This window comes from Perca flavescens, chromosome 17 (assembly GCF_004354835.1).
Source record: "Perca flavescens isolate YP-PL-M2 chromosome 17, PFLA_1.0, whole genome shotgun sequence".
In the NCBI taxonomy this organism is placed as follows: Eukaryota; Metazoa; Chordata; class Actinopteri; order Perciformes; family Percidae; genus Perca; species Perca flavescens.
In genome coordinates, this window is record NC_041347.1 from 18,923,212 (window position 1) to 18,942,181 (window position 18,970).

Sequence of the window (18,970 nt, forward strand, 5' to 3'; positions counted from 1 at the left end):
AAGGAGAGAGCCATGGCTCACAGCGCTGGTCGACCAGGTAAGGATTTCTCCCTCTGCCTCATACTAATGTCAGTGTTTGTTTGCAGGTATGTTGGTTGCACCGTGTGGGGCAAAACTGTGAGGAGGCTTCCTGCTTATATGTCTGGATTTTTATTTTATATATTTTTTTTATTTTGGTGTTAAAAAAAAGAAAAAAATCTGCTTTTTCTGTGCTTTTTGTGCTTTTTCTTTCATATTGTGCAGTGGTTTCATACATTTACACTTCGTTATTGATGTCAGAAATTAAGGTCAAGAAATTATATTTTGATATTATGTATTATTATTATTATTATTATTATTATTATTATTATTATTATTATTATTATTATTATTGTCGTTGTTGCACATGCTTTCTTAATAGCCTATTAATATCATCTAAGCTTGCAGGCTGTAATTGAAAAACATAGATCACAATCTAATTCACCTCTCAATTTTGGGTTTAGATGGGAAGATCAATGGAAAACAGTTGTAATGATCTAATTAATTATGGCAAAATTAAAAGCAAGTACAAAATCAATCTGTGATGGTGTCGAGGATAGAGTCAAATTGATATCCATCTGCTCCCGTTATAAAGCGCATGAATAAGCAATCTAAGGACGCAGCTGATATCCTGCAGTTTGGCATAGACTATCCATATGGCTTTTGGTGTCAGGAGACACCAAATCATTGTGGGGTATTACAAGTGACTCCACATATGATGCGGATGTTTTGACTAGTAGGGAAAAATAGATCCAAAGGAAATGTGTTCAGAATTAGTTTGGTAAAATTAGCTCTTAAATACAAGAGTGGAGAGTGGAAGTATTAGATGCATCACACCTATTGCAGGTGATTTTTTTAATGGCTTCTATACAGCTAAGTAGGCTAGTACAGATTGAAATTGCTTACATTTCTAAAAGGCTACTGGTGAAAATAAATAAATCTATCATTAAACTCTCACCTCAATACAAGGTTTATACGCAAATGCTTGCACAGGACAGAAGTACAACGTAAGTTAACAAGCTGTTCAGTCCAACTTTGAACTTGCAGTGGCTCCCAAACTGGGGTCAGGGGACCATTAGGGGTCCTCAGAAATATTGCAATTCAAGCAAAATGTTTTTTTTTAAAATTGTTAAGATTCTATTCATATTATATCTAACTCTCTAACAACTCTAACCTCTACAAACATAGCCTATATAGCCTACTTGCACTCAGATAAAAACATATCAAATTCTTTTTTAAATCAGTTAAAGTAGGTGGCCCTGACATGAAAATATGTGGGAACCCCTGCATCGTCGCAAACAAGCAGTAAAATCACAACAGGAAGCTGAAAAACAGAAATATCGATCGTTAACGTGAACGCGCATTACAGGCCATATGTTTCACAAAACGGAAGAAAAGGATTTGTTTCGTCCTCTGAGGAAATTCATCATCCGCCCCTTCCGCTGCTGTCTTCCACCTCAATGTTCTTATTAAATACCCAAAACAACTGATTCTTTTTTAGGCTATTAGTTAGCCTACTTTGTATTAGCCTACTTATTTATTTGTGCTTTGGCTACAATGGGGATAGTGTTTCATTAAAGGAAACATCAATCAGAACAGGCCTAAAAGGTAACCTCTGCTGATTTAAAAAAAAACACCAACAACAACAACAACAACACTATGTTTAGAAAGCTGGAACGTTGTTGTAATTATTTTAAGTGTCTGAAATATATTAAAATCAACTGTTTTATAATGTGTGGCAACTATGCCGAGGCTCTTTATTGTATAGCGCAGGCCAACAAAAGAAATCATAAAGGGAGTGAAGTCAGGACTAACAGTTTCTTAATTATCACGCCGTTTGTTTTGCTGTAGTCCTATGACACGGGGACGTCATCCTAGCAGTGCAGAGAGGTGGGGGGGCAAATCGGGGTGTTGTGGGGGAAATAGCAGCAGCTTTAGGGCAAAAGTGCACTGACGTGTGAAATTACAGCCCATGGTGCTACATATTGTACCAGAAGCTCACTCCCCAAAAAAAGCAGAAATAAAAAGATGTATCGTCCTCAAACTTGTCCAAAGGGCAGCTGGACGCAACACGGAGTCCTGTGCCATGAAGTCCACAAATCCTTTAAATAACATATTATTATTATTATTATTATTATTATTATTATTATTATTATTATTATTATTATTATTATTATTATTATTATTATTGTATTTCCACAAATACATACATTGTAGTAAATGAATACATCACGTTGGATGACTTTATCAAAACACTCAAACACAAACACTGTTGATATCATCGGTGCTTATGAATGCAAACATATAGGCCTATATATTATGCTGGAAAAGCTGCAGCTACTTTGGCTAAACAGCAGTCAGTTATGCAGAAGTTAATGTAGGCTATAAACTCATTCTATTAAAGGGAGCCTTTATGGTCTTTGATTGGGTGTTTTTTTCTTTGTTTCCTTTCGGATTGAGGTCTACCGGAAGAGATTAAGAGCGCATAATACAGCTACAGTAGGTTTACCTCCAACCTTTGACCCGGCCAGCTCCAGCAGCATCAGCCTACCTGCCTGCCTGCCTGCATTAGCACAGCGGGCTGTGTAACCTACTGTATGAGCGCCATCTACAGAGCGATGCTGCACACAGGCGAGGAGTTGGTGAAAATGATAGTGGTGATGATGATGATGATGATGATGGCCTACTGACTGACTCTCTCTCTGCAGGCTGCGAGCTCACCTTGCACACATCCTGACCACACACGGATAAGTGCAGTCAAGACATGAAGCACAGCAGCTTTTTTAGTAGCGGAACATTGGTTTTGCATCATCATGCTCAACTCAGAAGATGCAAAGACTTCTTTATTAAAGAGTGTTTGTTATTGATTTATGAACAGGGCGCTAAAAAAAAGAATGCAACGAGAGAGAAAAAAAAAAAACATTTTCCAAAGAGATTTTATTTTTTTTCATGAAAAAACAACAAAGTTGTGATATTTGAGGCTTTACACTTTCCACCAGAGGCTCACTTACTGGGCCGCCAGAGGCGTTTGCAAAAATAAGCCTATATTTCAATTTCATTATTATTTAAACTATAAGAAAATTGGGAGAATTTCAAATTAAGATTGTTTAAAATATCTTGTTTAGGCTCTTCAATATCACTTTAAAAATGTAGTGCCAACAATAAAAAATCTTCCCATGTGGGTCCCAGTCTCATCATTGTGTTTCTATTGGGTGTCCTTCATATAAGAAATATTTGAGAAGCGTATGCTTTAAACAACATACACCAGGCTGACAGTTCTTTACCTCTCTTCTACCCCCTGCCTTTAATTTCCTTGATTCTTCACCCCAAAGCCTCATCATTTCCCATTTCGTCTCCCTCCCCTTCCTGGCTGTCGGATGCAGGGACCTCCTCATTTGAGCTGCAGGTTTTTATGTGGGCGAATCACAAAGTGTTGGAATCTATTGCCTTTGTCTGACAAGTCATCCATCTCTATGCGAGGGGATCTGTGGGATGGAGGTAGTAGGGGGGGTGGGGGGGGGGGGTGATCTGTGGGACTGCAGCTTTTAGAAACAGACACACAAGGAGAGGGGCTTCATTCTCAGCCCAAAGCTTCGCTCAGGCACAGCCCATTCTGGAGGAGAGGGGGACGCACTGCTCTGTACTTCGCCGTGTCCATGTTGTTGTCATCTCCGCCCCTATCTGATTAAACTACAGAGCCCGCCTGTGCTCCACGCCGTCAGAGGAGAGGGATTTTCCGGCCGCAGATTCCCGAGCGGACCCGTGGAGACTCAGCTAAACTTTTGTTTTCCTCATGATGTCCTTTAAACACAAACAGTGACCCGGTTTGAGTCAATGTTACTGCGACTAGTGCGCTCTGCACACGCGTGGGTCATGCTCTGCACCTGACAGCCCTTCTGCAAGACTTTTGAGTTTAGACTTGAACAGGAGGAAAACTTAGCATCGCCCCAAGAAGTTGTCCACTGCTGCGGACTCTTCGCACACGGACTGTTGTACACCAAATTATATAGGCTATCCTTGTTTTTTTTTTTACCGCTTCAAAGCTCCATCACCGAGGCGAAACGGCGACCTCAGTCGATTACCTTTCTTTCCTTTGCTATCCCATGGATATTCACTGCAAAGCGGACCCCTTCTCGGCGATGCACCGTGAGTATACTGAATTAGTTTACATTTCTGTGTTGTGACTTTAATTCCTGCAAGATCGAAGATGTTTGCAATGATTGCGGTCTAATTTAGAAAACATCCAGTTAGATATGTTTAAAGGTCCTTTGATATAGCCTATATATATTTATTTTTTTCCTTTTAAGTCCATTAAGGTTTGTTGTTTGCCAATGTATCCCTACTGTACTTAAGATGAACATAGCTCTCAAATATTAAAATATGTAAGTAGCCTATCTTTAGTAATTTTTCCAAAACCCTTAAAAAAAAACATTGGAAAAGTTTCGCCAGAATAGTAGCCTAAATTAAAAATAGATTAATAGCCTACGTTCATTTTTGGTAATAATAAAAATGAGAATTAGAGGCAGAGGAACCATGATAAGTGGCTACTAAATGTTTTAAAACAGGAACATGTCTGGCTTATTTTTAAGAGCACGTGGTCACTGAGGAGTTTTGTTTTTATTTAGTTTATTTGTTGTGTAAAGCTTTATTGACTCAGAGGTTAATCAAAATGAAAAAAATGTGGGCTGGTTTGAGTTGCATTTACTAATAAGAGACAGAGAGACGAAATAGAAACTCCCGAATTTAAATACAAAGCTTTTATTACCTGTGAAATGACAGTTCGAGAGAGAGACAAGGACACGCTGTGTGTAAATGAATAAACGTGTCACTTTATTTATCTCTCACTTTATTCAGGAATTAAACTGACGCAGCTGCTCTAACTGTTCATTTTCTTCATGTTTTCTTCTCCATACGATATGGGTAAAGAAGACCCGGACTGCGTGTAAATTATTTATTCCTCCTCATTCGCACCATCCGCGTTTGTAATATGAGTTATCAAAGCTCATTTTAATTATTTACAACAATTGTGCGAGGGAAATTAAACAGGTTGAAACATAATATCTGCGACATGTGTTAGGCTGCAGTGGAGGAGGTGCTCTTGGAAAATATTGCCTATTACCAATGTATAAGGAGAAAGGAGTTTACTTTTTTTTGTGGTATCAAAAAGAGCCAGTGAGGTATATTTCTATATATTTTTTAAATTGAATGTGCTTTGTTTTATTTAGTTTTTATATGTTTTGTATTTAAAAGTAACACAGCACCACCTGAATTTTACTCTTTGGCTGCTTCAATTTCTACCATTATTATTGTTAACTATTAGGCCCATTATTAGACTACTACTATTATTATTATGGTTATTTTTATTTAAAACCCCACTACTGTTTAAAGATATTTCAGAATTCATGCAGCAACAAAGGCTGACAATTAAAATGTGCATGCGTGCGTGCGTGCGTGCGTGCGTGTGTGTGTGCGTGTGTGTGTGTGTGTTTATATACACATGCACATTATACTGTGTGTATGTTAATGTGATTCAACCTTTAACGCTAAAACTGAAACAAGAAAACAAAGAATGAAGAAAGCGAAATGAATCCACATGAAGAGACGGCGTGTCTTCTGCAGGTATGTAATGTTATGCTCCCCTGTGCTGCTGTTGTGTCCCACGCAGGGCACGGCGGTGTGAACCAGCTCGGCGGGGTGTTTGTGAACGGCAGACCCCTCCCGGACGTGGTGAGGCAGCGGATCGTGGAGCTGGCCCACCAGGGCGTCCGGCCCTGCGACATCTCCAGACAGCTACGGGTCAGTCACGGCTGTGTCAGCAAAATCCTCGGCAGGTAAAAGAGGGGATCCACTAGCAACAGAGCCCTATGTGTGTCAAACATCAATCTTCTATAGCTCGTAGCTATATGCGCACCCAGCTTTATTTCAGCCTCAGTCATCGGTTATATAGGCAGGCCATTTTTTAAAATTCTTTCTTTCTTTCTTTTTGCTTGAACACAGCAGTTCTGCGTCCGAGATTTTCTATCCATCACCTGCAGCCTTGCAAGAAAAAAGCATCATAATCATGAAATAAATTTTCGGAGGAGAGTTAACAGCTAAGCATTAAGGATAAAAAATATATCGGAGGAATATGAGGCTGTATTAATATTATAGGAGACAGGTGATAAAGAAAGTGTACAAAGTAGCATGAGATCACTTGAAAACTGACTTTTCAGGTCTACAGACACATGGTGAAATATTACTAGCAGATTAAGAAAAACAACACAGTCTACGGTCATTATAAACTCACCTTTAAGTTTTATAATCCTTTGGAAAAAAAATACCATAAATACACACGTTACGTTCCTATATTTTTCCATCAGTGTAAAAGCTACTTTAAGCCCGAAAAATTAGGTCTACATTATTTTACTTCAGAGCACAAATGCTGTGAGATAATATTTTGAAATATATTTTTTTCAGCTATCAGAAGGCATTTCAGAGGTATTTCATTTCACACACACTGAATGTTTGTCACCAACATTTACCAATAGGTCATGGTGGCATGTCGTGCATGCTAAGCTCATGGGAACTGGAAATGAGGTCTAAACTGTGCTTTTTACAGCTAAACTGTTCTTTGTTCTGTCCGTCTCACTGCTTATATTGTGTGATTTTAATTACACTGCTTTTCGTTGAAAATCCGCTCTGTTCACCTTCCAGCTGACACTCAATTAGGCCCATATAATAGCACACTTCCACACCAATTAATAGATTAAAGCCGCCATCATATTTGTAGGTTTTTATTAATTATTTATTTTTGCCCAATATAACTGCAGAAGCTCGGCGGAGATTTATTTCCACACAAACGATATTTAAGCCACCTTCCCATCAATCAGACTGGATTATTGAATTACTGTAAGGAGGGATCCATTCAGGAACATTCACTCTGTCCCCATGCAGGTACTACGAAACCGGCAGTATTAAACCCGGAGTCATTGGTGGCTCCAAACCAAAGGTTGCAACTCCGAAAGTGGTGGATAAAATTGCTGACTATAAGCGCCAGAATCCAACCATGTTCGCTTGGGAGATAAGGGACCGACTACTGGCTGAGGGCGTCTGCGACAACGACACTGTCCCCAGCGTTTCATCCATCAACAGGTAGGTGAAAATAATTTCATTGTATCATTAAAAGTAGGCCTATGTCGAATCGCCCCAATGTGCGTAAATTCTCTCTGAAACAGAGCTTGGTTGTGTATTTCTAAATGTGTGCATACACGTAAGAGAAAATGTTCGAGTGAGCCAAATACAAAAAGAAAATCCGATGAGAAACAAGGGGGAAAACCCCCATGCGTAAATGGGATAAATCAGCTCTGAAATAAGCAGATCGCTATTTCATTTTCACATACAAGGCTGAACTATAGTCAGTCCCAGCCGAGCCTATCCGTTGGTGGTCTCACAAGTGCAATTCAATCTCCTGTGCGGCCCTCCACAACACAGCCAGCACGGGAGCTGAGGATGGGGCCACGAAGAATCACATCTGTCTCGATAAAAACCGATCAATACCGCGTAACCAGATCCAGAGGCGGAGGGAAATACCCAACAAAGTCGTTCAATACGCGGACCACACTGCAACAGAGGCGGCAGCAGCCTCTTTATTGCCAACCAATTGCTCTGTTTTCCAACACCAAGGTGAATGTGGAGCGACAACAGATCACACATTTAGTCTTGGACAATTCTAAATAATGTAGGCCTATATTATAAATTATTCCGGTTTTAAACACACATTATAATAATTATGATATTATGATATTATAATAATATAAATTATTATTATAATATTAATAATTGTTATTTGTTTTAATTACAGTGGAATGAATCTAGAAAAGTATAGACCCTAGAAAATCCCTGTCCTAAAGCAGTGTTGATTTAGGGGTAAATGGACTTTAAAAGAGTTTCTGTTCCACTGAAGCAGCTAAAGCAGCAGACACCCTACACCTTCACCTTACCACATGAAGCGGGACAGCAGTGGACAAAGTATCTTTAGACAGAGGACTATGGTGAAAAGCCCCAGTGCATGTGCGCAAAGTGAAAAAAAAGCCCCATAGTGCCTGCGAGTGATCAACTTTGGTTAGGAGGCACTGTTCCAGAGAGCTGGTCATCAGCATTACATTTTAATGAGCTGAAGAGAGTCTCATAACACATCCAGCTAAATGCAGGAGATGGGTGAATCTTTACCAAAAAAGAAAGAGAGAGAAAAAAAAAAATCTAAAATCAGATATGGAAATTATGGTTTCAACAAGTCTTTTGGCGCCGTTCTCTGTTTTCACCTGTTGTTCCGAAAACCAAAAGGAAATGTATTTAAGGGTGTGTGGAGGCAATGTTTTATGTGTTACGTTGTCCTTTGAAACAAAATTGGCATGCACATTAATAATTAACATCAGAGTGTGTGGCAATGTACAAAACTGCATTTTTTTGTTTTTAAAACAGTTACAAAACTATACAAATTACAACATAAAAGTCAGGTAGTTCCTCTCTTGAATTGTATTCCCCAAAATGTATATTGACGTTTAAGAAAGGTTGGTTGATTTTTATTTTACAGCATATTTAAAAAAAAAAAAAAATGCACATGAGTATTTTGAAATCTAACCTTAACTTGAGTAATAGTTTACTCTAATGTTCACATTACAGGCTATTTTGAATGTGTAAGGTTGTCTTTGTTTTTCACTGTTGTTCTTAAGGGGAGGATTGGGAAATATGTGGAGGAGGGAGAAAGTGAGGAAGAGAAGTATAAGAGGCAGGCCGGGGGAGAGAAAGACACAGTGGACCTCTGGTGGTCTCTGTGGTTAAGGGGATGACCTCTGCTCTAAAGAGGATGTCCTGGCTTTAAACACATTTTTCCTGCATGAATTATTAAAGATTACACAGAGACTGGGTTGCACTTTGTTTTGTTGCCGCAGAAAGGAGTTTCTCCCCGCTGCAACATGCCCAGTGGACAGAGGCATAACCATCAGGTCCTAAGCGGCTTTCAATCATATTGATCCACATTTTAATCTTTGTTTGGGGATTTTTTTTTTTACAACACCCAAACACCAAAGTCATTAATTTACCCATCCAAATTGCTTATTCAATATCAACAACCTAGACTTGAAACAAAGTCCTTGAATTTATGAGGCTCCCTCGAGTCATGAGGTCAGATAACTGTTGTGGTGAGATGTTAGAAATTCAAATAAAATATTGATGTGTGTTTTCTGGAGGAGGCTAGCCTTTGTTGCCCTGCCTGAAGGAGAGAGTATGGAGGACACATGAGATAGTGAGGGGAATGAAAAGAGCATGATGTACATTTTCGCCCCCAAGGAAGTTAACCCCATAGCCGCCTTGATTCAGAATTGATAGCTCATTGCTGTATACTGCATGCACATGTGAATGTCGTTCGCCTCATCTGCAGTCTGTAAAAGTCTGTTTTTGTCACACCTCTCGAGTAAGATGGCTTCCATGTGGGATTTCTGTCTGTACACAACGCTGCCTGTTATTCAATGATCTCACATTCATCTGTCAATCAAAAGATTACCATAGTCATGGTTTAATGTAATGGGATCATGTCCCATAAGAGCTAAAGCTGAGCTTGTGTAAAACCCACTGTACCTTTCCAAAAATCCTCAATTTTACAAATGTAACATTATTTCTAAGGCCTCATATTTTTGTCATCTTTAAAGTTTTCAGATTATTGTGATGCTTTCTTTTATTTTATGCTTATTTATTTCAAAGTGCACCACAGATTAAAATACATCGATGTGGCAGTGGTCTCTGGTTGGGCCAATGAGACACTATTGCTTTCCTGTCACATATAATTTATAGATCACCATTTGCATTTGCTGTTCCTCTCCGCCATTCGTTGTCAACTTTTCTATCCCTGAGTCCCAATCAATAGCTCTGATCCTCAGTGAGCCTGGAGAATTCCTGTTTGCTACAATGAGCAACAAAAAGACCAAAAACTACAACAGACACCGGAGCGGTGACAGAGAATACAGGGAGGAATAAAGAAATTATATAGAGAAGAGTGAAGATAGAAAAAAGGAAAGAAAGAGAAGAGGGGTTTAAAAGACAGGCACTGTAAAGTACAGTAAAACGGAGAGCACATTGGACAGTGGAGTAGAAATGAGAAAAGGGGATGAGGTTGGGAGGGAGAGGAGTGAAAGATCAAGTTTGAGAAATGGAGAGAGTAAAGGGAGAGCGAGGAGAAAAGAGGGAGTGGGGAGCAGGAGAGGGAGATTATTAGAGTTGGCCAGGTAGAGCCAGTGAAGCTGATCATTGAGGTGAATTGATGTGATTTCATGCTTTGTTTGCAAGATCATTCAGACCAAAGTGCAATGAAGACTTTCCCGCCACATCACATCTTACTGGTATGGGGACTTTATCATATTTCTAACCTCAGAATCCAGCTAGATTGAATCCACAATCTCAGGGGGCAGCCCCTATTCAGCCTCACACAGGAGCAGAGAGATTGCCCCTAAAGCCCTGAGATTGGCTATTTGTGACAGGGGCCTGAACATCAGGATACAAGCGCCCCAAACGATGGAGCACTTGTACATGCACAGGCGTAAGTGGACGTGATGTGCCGTGTTTAAGTGTCCCGGGGCGGCCAGGCTGGTGTGAAATCTCCATGCTCTGGAAACAGTATTGATTGATCCGTGTCTGTTGTTCACTTCACCAGGATTATTCGCACCAAAGTCCAGCAGCAATTCCACCCGTCCCCTGACGGATCTGTTACACCGCTCTCCACGCCCGGCCACACCATAGGTAAGCGTGAATAAGGCTACACACAGATTACAGCACAGTCAAATGAGCCGAACAGGGCTGCTGAAACAGAAGAAAAACACCTAAACATGAACACTTACATGCATTTTTACATATACATGCACCTGAATAAACACACTTAGTTTACCAACACACTAACTCAGCTTTTTTCCATCAGTGCCCAGCACCGCCTCGCCCCCTGTGACCAGCGCCTCCAACGATCCCGTAGGATCCTACTCCATCAACGGCATTCTGGGTATCCCCCGCTCCAACGGCGAGAAGAGGAAACGAGACGATGGTAAGGGAGACACAAGATCCCTTTGTTTTCCATCCTTTTGCAGTAATTCTCTCCATCAATCGTCTCCTACTTTTTTCTCTGTGTGTGAAGAAGATGGCATTTATGACAGCGCTGCAGCCAAGTGTGTTTCTGTGTGCTGTCTCCAGTGACTTGTTATGTTGTATATCAGGCAGGGTGAGTGTTGAGAGAGAGTTGCGATTCAATCAGCTTTTTGATGCCCTGCGTTTTACCATACGCCTACAGAGCTGCATCTCAATTTTAAACCATGTTCAGACGTACTGTAGATATCCCATATAGCTGTCATACAACTCTAATCCCCCTTGGCAAGGCATCAGGGCTGCTGCTCCTCTGTAACTTAACAAAAGGCAGAAAGAGAAGCTCTGTTGTGAATCTTGGCCTTGATACTATCAGTTACATACCAGCCATTTAATATTCTGCACTGTTAAGATGCATAGATGCATTTTTTTACTGAATTATATTTTATTCTGAACAGCATTAAAACAATCAAAAATGAAATATTTTGGTAAGACTGTATACTACACTACCAGGGAAAGAAAATAGACCTAGATATGCTCAAAGATTAAATTGAAGCCTATACGGTCCAAGACAGAATTTCACATTCCTAGGCAAGGCAATAGAATGGACACACACGGCCTGAGGGCTAATAGATTATCGGTTTTGCAAACAATTGGCTTTTTTAATGCCTATGAATTAACATGTCCCCGGTGGAGGCCCGAACAGGTGTAGGAACAGACCGGTGGAGGCAGGGAGGGGGCTGCGTGTGTGCGCGTGTGCCTGTGTGTGTGTGTGTGTGTGTGTGTGTGTGTGTGTGTGTGTGTGTGTGTGTGTGTGTGTGTGTGTGTGATTATGTGGTACTGCATTGAGGTGGCTGATGGGATGAAATGGTTGAAAATGATCTCAAAGAGCACTCATCAAAACAGGCCACTTCCTTCTTTTATGTTTCTGTCTCTTTAGTTCTCTGGAGTGGCAACCACTTGGATGGAAGGAAAATAGGACATTGTAAGTTGAAGTTAGACAACCTTCTCTTTTGCTTTGGTCAATCAGATCACACTATTTTCCTCTCAATTACTGTTTTTGCTCTTCCAGGGTTACGAGTTTATGGGGACGGGGAGATTTTTCCAATAAATAATCTCCCAAGAAATTAAAATGAATTAAGCTAAAGTGACTGTGGAAAATCACGTTTTCCATGTAATGGCATGCAGTTCAATATACAGTAATGTACAGGCTAGCTTATTTAGAACCTTTAGGCAAAGATAGCTGTAGCCTTTCAACAACAATATGCAGTTTATTGTAAACTAAAAAATAAGTTTTTAATAATTCTGAACTTAGCATTTCCCATTAATTTGTCAAGAGATCCACTGCAGCCCTTGTGATTAGTTATTTATGTTAATTTTCAATTGCCCACATTTTTCTTGTTATTTTACAAAAAAAAGCTGCTAGTGGCCCATCTAGCAAAAAGTTACCTGCTAAAATGTTAACATAACTCAGTAAATACATAAATGCGTAAATAGATAAGTAAATACATTAAAAGATGGGGAGACCTAATGCAGCAAGAAGTTGTCATGTGGTTTAGAATATTCAACAAATGACTCACTGGACTTTGTTACATGTCTGTAAACCAATCAAAGATTTTAAGCTTGATTGTGTTAACTTGTCCAAGGTGAACATGAAAAAAAGCATTGCACAGTCCTACCGCTGGTGTTTTGATGCTGGTGACGTGTGATCCCGGTGTGGCTGAAGTCAGCGTTTGCCCTTTGAGGAAGAAAAAGGTCCCCATTACTGGAGGGCTGTAGAGATAATGTAGTGTGACACGCGTTATGTACACTGGGTCCCCGTAAGACGAGCTTCAGGGACATAGGCGCCATAAGAGCCATTAATCTGTCCTTGTCATGTGTTATTGCAAATTAAAAGTAGCATGTTACACTGGACGGCTTCGAGTGAAGATGGGAGGAGGTGAAAGAGAGATAGAGGAGCAGCGGAATGAGAGAAAAAAAACAGGCTTTTACGAGCTGAGGAGGGAAGAAGGAGGTCCTGGCAGCCTCAATGAGAGTTGAGCAAGAATTAGTTTTAGGATTTGTGCATGCATATATACACACCTATGCATGGAAATGTTTGTTACATGTCTGTTTGTAACTCCGTGGCTTCAGATGCTCCTCACACAGTGAGCATAGTGACATTTAAAAGAATTTGCAATTCTGCAGAGAAAAGCTATTAATTCACAAATTAACATCTCCCCTCCCCTCCCTCCCTCTATCTTGGATGTGCAAGCTATCGAAAAGACAAAAGAAATAGCCTTAAGGGGGGGAAAAGAGAGAGTCTCAGCCCTATCTGTGGAGAGATTGGTTTGCATGTCTGCAAGCAGCGATACCAATTATGCCAGTGCTGGGAGAATGCGTGTCAGTGCACCCCTCCTTGCCCCCCCCCCTCCCCCTACTCCCACCACCATCACCACCACCACCCCAGCCCGAATCTATCCATAGCCAGATTTATTTGTGTATCTCATTACAGGAAATGGAATGTTGTTCCTGCCAAATGCATTAATAGTGAAGTAGGGAAATTAGCCTGTTGTACAGCATGCTCTCAGTCATTTAAACCTATGGTGGAAGTAAAAGCCAAGAAAAGACAGAGAGGGTTGGGTGACAACTGCTGTCAAATTTGTATTATAGTGCTAAAGCTTGGGCTTTCCAGTCATTTCTCGAAGATGATTTTGAACAATTTTTTTGTTTTTCTGAGACACACCTGCTCCAATTTTTTAAAGGAGATTGAGTTGAGCTGCAGCTTTATGTAAATTCAGTGTTTTACTAGTATAGCAAACAATGACAGGTTACTCCTGACCTTGCTGCTGTATGCAGGCAGGTTGATGTGACCTAACTGTATGTTTCTCTCATCGCTGGTTAACCACGTCCTGGATGGAGCCAAGCGGAGCTCTGGGGAGGACAGGCAGGGAGCTACAGTGATAAATTAGATGAAGAAAGCAAAGGTCATAACTTGTGATTGTAGCGTGGGTGTGGGATGAGTGTAAAAGGAGCTGATGAGAGTGTGAGCGTGGAGAAAAAAATATGGCCCTGCAGGTTGTTCATTCTTGACATAAAAAAAACAATCGACCCAGCAGCCAGAGTCATATCCACCTTGTTCAATAGCTTGAGGAAAAACTGAATACAGTCACTGTTTTGATTTGTTCAAATTTGATATTTGTCCCTTTTGGAGATTGTCCAGTGTGTATCTTTTAACACATATGACCCATTTGTGGAGTTTGAATCAGTTAGTTTATGGATTTGAACCCCAGCTCACACTGGTTGGCTAGTCAAGCCAGTCCATGACAATGAGTCAATAGAGGATCACTTTAGAAAATAAATGCATCCAGAGCGAGACAGAAATAAATGGAATCATGAGCACCATGATGGCCCTGATGGGGTGTGTGTGTGAGAGAAAAGCCCAGGTTTGAGAGGGGCCACAGAGCGTAACATAGAGACAAGAAGCTGTTAGGGCCCCGACAGTAGAGGAGGAAACAAAAGGGTCTACATTGCATTTCTCCCCCTCGTTCTCCGCTTTCTCTGTCGTTCTTTCTCTTCAACATTTCATCTCTCCTCTTATCGTCCCCCTCTTCTTTCCCGAGTCTTGCAGGTTAACCATTTGCATTCAGCAACATGGCTGCGTTAGCATGAGAACCAATGTTTAGTTGTAAACAATATACAATGAAATCCGTCACAAAAAAATATAAGGAGAGGGAATTCACTCAATGAAGAGGAATCATGTCAGAGAAAAGTCAATTACGGGCAGCGATGCCGAGAATTAATGGAGCGATGCATTACTCAGCTTGAGGAGGGAGAAAAGGCAAGAGAAAAGAGGGGATACGTTAATTGCATTTCCACAAATACTCGCCACACAGGGTGGCAACGCTAAACGGCAGACTGGTCCAGAGGAGGGTAGACATGAAAGCAGATGAGGACAAAGAAAAACAAGAGATGGGAATGAAGTCATGCTAAAAAAGGAAACATATCTCTTCTATCAAGTCATTTTTGTCAAGTGGAATACATTATAATTTAATTAACTTATTTCCAATGCAAACCAAATAGTTTCATTTTCCTAGTTTGTGGTGCAGCAATCTGCTTTACACTTGTCTCTGCTTACAGTTAAAGACCGACTCCCTCTGTCTCTCTCCCACCTGATCTACAGCCACCCTCTTAATTATGTTATAAACTCACAAACTGTATCCAAATAGTTTTACTTATTTATTATAAACTTAATGCTTTGGCCCGGATCTACGACTTTAAATGAAAGTAAATAAAATAACTAGAGTGCTTCAAAAATACTATCGACGCAGCCTCAGTGATGGCAGTGAGGGTAAATATCAAATAAGCATCACTGTGCCTGCTGACAGTCAGTACACTGGTTGGTGGTGCTAAATCGAATTAATAAAGCTCTTAAACACGCCACAACATAACAGGATCTTAACAGCCATGGCAGTGTTGCTGCCTCTCTCGCTCTCTCTCCCCCACCCCACCTCTCTCCTTTCCGCTTCAGAGGTTTCATAAATATAGCTAGCTTACAGGGAAGGAGTGTTCACCCTCTGGGTATACCAGTTTGTTTGTGCTCTCTTTTTTTTATCAAGCATAACTGCATTTTTTAAAACATCAACAAATTATACCACAATTTGCGATAGCATCATTTCACCTATCAGCAGAGGACTCGCAGCCTCTGATCTAGGAAACCCTGTGTCATTGATTTACGGAGAGAGCCAGGCAGTGTGCAGGAATTAATTTGCCTTTCAAACAAGCCCCTACCTCTGCTCTCCGCTGAGTTATCTTATCAGAGAGACAGGGGAGATGAAAGAAGGACATAAAGTGCCACCATGCCACCGCAGGACGTTAACATCCCCCTTAGAGACAAAGCAAAGCACAACAGCTTTTGGTACCATTGTGGTCTGTCTCACAGTAGCTACTGCCATTGGTTAATGCTGTATATATGTGTGTACAAATGACTGAAATGAGTGTGAATATTAGTTAGAAAACAATTTTTTTTACAGTATTGTTAAACAAGTAGAGTTGCAATTTTGGGACATTGACTTGGTACAAAGTCCACTTAAAATGTTTGAATAAATCATTGTGAAATATAAAACTTTTAGACACAGGGTCAAACACCGTCCGTCTTTTCAAGGTGATAAAAGAAAGTATTTACCAGAAAGCACATTGCTTTAGGGTAGATGTGTGAATGTCACCGTTGGAGAGTCTTGTTTTTATCTCGGTTTATCTCCTAACACTTTGGTGTTAAAACGAAGAGATGCAGTCAGCTGGTGATGTGGGAGTGATAAGAGAATACCTGCTGAGACACCCAAAGGGGTTGAAGAAACACTGAGAAAATGAAGCCAGTCAATGAGACACACACACACACACACACACACACACACACACACACACAGACACACACACATAAACACACGCACACACACGGTCTGACAGTCGGGCTTCACACTCCACTTGACACGCTGACTGTCAAAGGATGAATCTGATTTATTGCAGCTATCTTGTGATGTATGTCAAACATGAACCTCTAATGGCAATTTCTGAAAATAAATTATTTAGTATTATTTCTATTAAAAGGCCAAATCAGAAATACTTTGACCGCATACATTTGAAATATATTTACGTACATAAATGCAAATAGTGAAACCATGATTAAATTCAGGCCTGTTTTACTCCCATTTCTAAACCATTACTGGTGTAAACAAACCTCATAGTGTTGCTAATATAGATTTAGTTGTTTATTGTTAGTCCTTGTGTTAAAATGCCTGTCAATCAATTAGTGGGTTCCATAATTGGGTTTTTAATATAGCTAGTGATGCTTTTCTTTATGCTAAGATCACAGAAAGTGCATCGAAAAGTGTCCTATAATGGGAATCTACATCGTTTTGCAGCCAGTTCAGAAGGCCTGATTAAGTGTGTGAGCAGTGCTGAGTATAAGCATGCTCCTCTACGGTGAATGACAAACACTATTGATCAAGCTTGCCTCTTTTCTCAGACCAGCTGATACGAGGTAATTAATTACTCCATTTTCTTCTGTACCACAAACAACAATTGAGTTTCTTACAGCAACACTAATGATGCAACCCCAACCCTTCACCCAAGGGAGCTGTTTGAAAATAAAGCATGTGCTAAAATATTCGGTTAACTGATGGTAGGAAAAACTGATTCCTTCATAAATGTTACACAAAGCTAAAGTCAGTATATTTTAGCAGAGAAACACACATATACACACACACTCTCCCATCTAAACATACACACACTCATACCCAATCACAGTCCTCTATTCCATTCTCTCCATGGATCTATTTCTTGGTGCGAGTCGGGTTCATCCTCTGGCCTCAGCCATTGAAAAAAGGTCAAGCAGCCGAGCAGAATGGCAATAACGCCCCTGAAATGGTACCATCAGTGGAACATGATTGATCAATTGAATTCCATAGCACAGAAAAATGTGGGATTAAGTAGAGTATTATACGCACAATGAGTTGAGGCATGATGTTCATTCCAAGTTCATTTCACCTCCCTCCTCTGCTGGCGGATCAGGCAATCAATAGCGGCCTTGCATATCATATATCACCGCTGGCTCGCCCAGGAGAGAACATAATCTGCTGCAAATTTAGAATGACAGATTTGTATGCGAGCTAAAGCCCTCATCCGCTGTTGGTGGCGGAGTATAAGGAGGAAGGGAGGAAGGGAGGGTGGCGGGAGGCAGGCAGTGGAGTGGAGGTTCCTGGGATGCTGGCTGGAGGTTTTAGTTGCAGATTTTTTTCTTTTCTTTCAGTGTTCAGGACTTGATGAGTGAGCAGAGGGAGAGCTGCAGCGGTAGCGGCGAGCTCCCTGGCCAAGTTGATAGGGTCAGAGATCAGGGGAACGACGGAAGCATAGGCTCATTTGTTTATATAGAGTGCGACCGAGTGAGGAAATGCATACGCTTGCCCTCGACGCCCCGTCCTCATTCGGCCCTGAGTACCGTCCCCACTCCATTCTGTTTTCCCGAAGACAGGCAATATGTGGGGGATGGAGGGAGAGAAAGAGAGACAGAGAGAGGGAAGGGTAATATGTTCAGGAGGAAAATAGTACAGTTAAATAATGGCCCTCCATTTCCTGCTGGCAGAATGAGAGGCTCTGTATGTAATCGTCAGCCCTACTTTCTCCTCCTGAAATACACGCTCTCCCTTACAAGTATATATTTGCACTGAAGGTAATCCATCAATTACCATAGACCTATCACATGATGACCATGCTGATGGTGGCCACGAGGAGAGGTGGGGGGAGGCAGAGAGCTGCCTGACCGAGTGTATGTGTGTTGAGAGGAAGATATGGAGACAGTGAACAACAGAGAGGGAGATAAAAGGCAGACATGCTGGTGGTTCTCCCTGAATTTACTGCTGCTCCTCATGCTATCGCTCTCACACACGTCGAGATCAAACAAACAAAAAAAATCTCCTTATGCTTATGTCACATTGCTAGCCTGCTAGAATAGGTAAATCAGGTAAAAAAAGACTGGAGCTATGCCCTGATGCAGAATGTTGTCATCCCCTTCCCTTCTTCCTCTCCCTCTTTCTTTAGATGGCTCAGATGGCTCAGGCCCGGGCAGCGACTCTCAGGGCAGCGTGGAGAGTTTAAGGAAGCACCTGCGAGCAGATGCCTTCACCCAGCAGCAGCTGGAGGCCCTGGACCGTGTGTTTGAACGTCCTTCTTACCCTGATGTCTTCCCCACTTCAGAACACATCAAACCTGAACAGGTTGGCCATACAGATTTCTTTTTACACATTGACATTTATAGCCCTGCACTGACCTCCTGGTTTCTTTCTTCTCTTTTAGTTGTAGTAAAATAATTTACATA

The 18,970-nt window shown here is 41.0% G+C and overlaps 1 protein-coding gene across 4 annotated transcripts in view; it reads left to right on the top strand.

Moving 5' to 3' along the window:
- The first annotated feature begins 3,583 nt into the window (after positions 1-3,583).
- Positions 3,584-18,970, top strand: part of pax2a (paired box 2a) — a 29,294-nt gene continuing 13,907 nt past the window's right edge. For all 4 annotated transcript variants that reach the window (XM_028603750.1, XM_028603749.1, XM_028603752.1 and 1 more), the window contains exons 1-7: positions 3,584-4,164; positions 5,684-5,849; positions 6,952-7,149; positions 10,703-10,788; positions 10,964-11,083; positions 12,059-12,103; positions 18,694-18,869. In XM_028603750.1, coding sequence (XP_028459551.1) covers positions 4,122-4,164; positions 5,684-5,849; positions 6,952-7,149; positions 10,703-10,788; positions 10,964-11,083; positions 12,059-12,103; positions 18,694-18,869 — 834 coding nt within the window. In that variant the 5' untranslated portion in view covers positions 3,584-4,121. The remainder of the gene's footprint in view (positions 4,165-5,683; positions 5,850-6,951; positions 7,150-10,702; positions 10,789-10,963; positions 11,084-12,058; positions 12,104-18,693; positions 18,870-18,970) is intronic.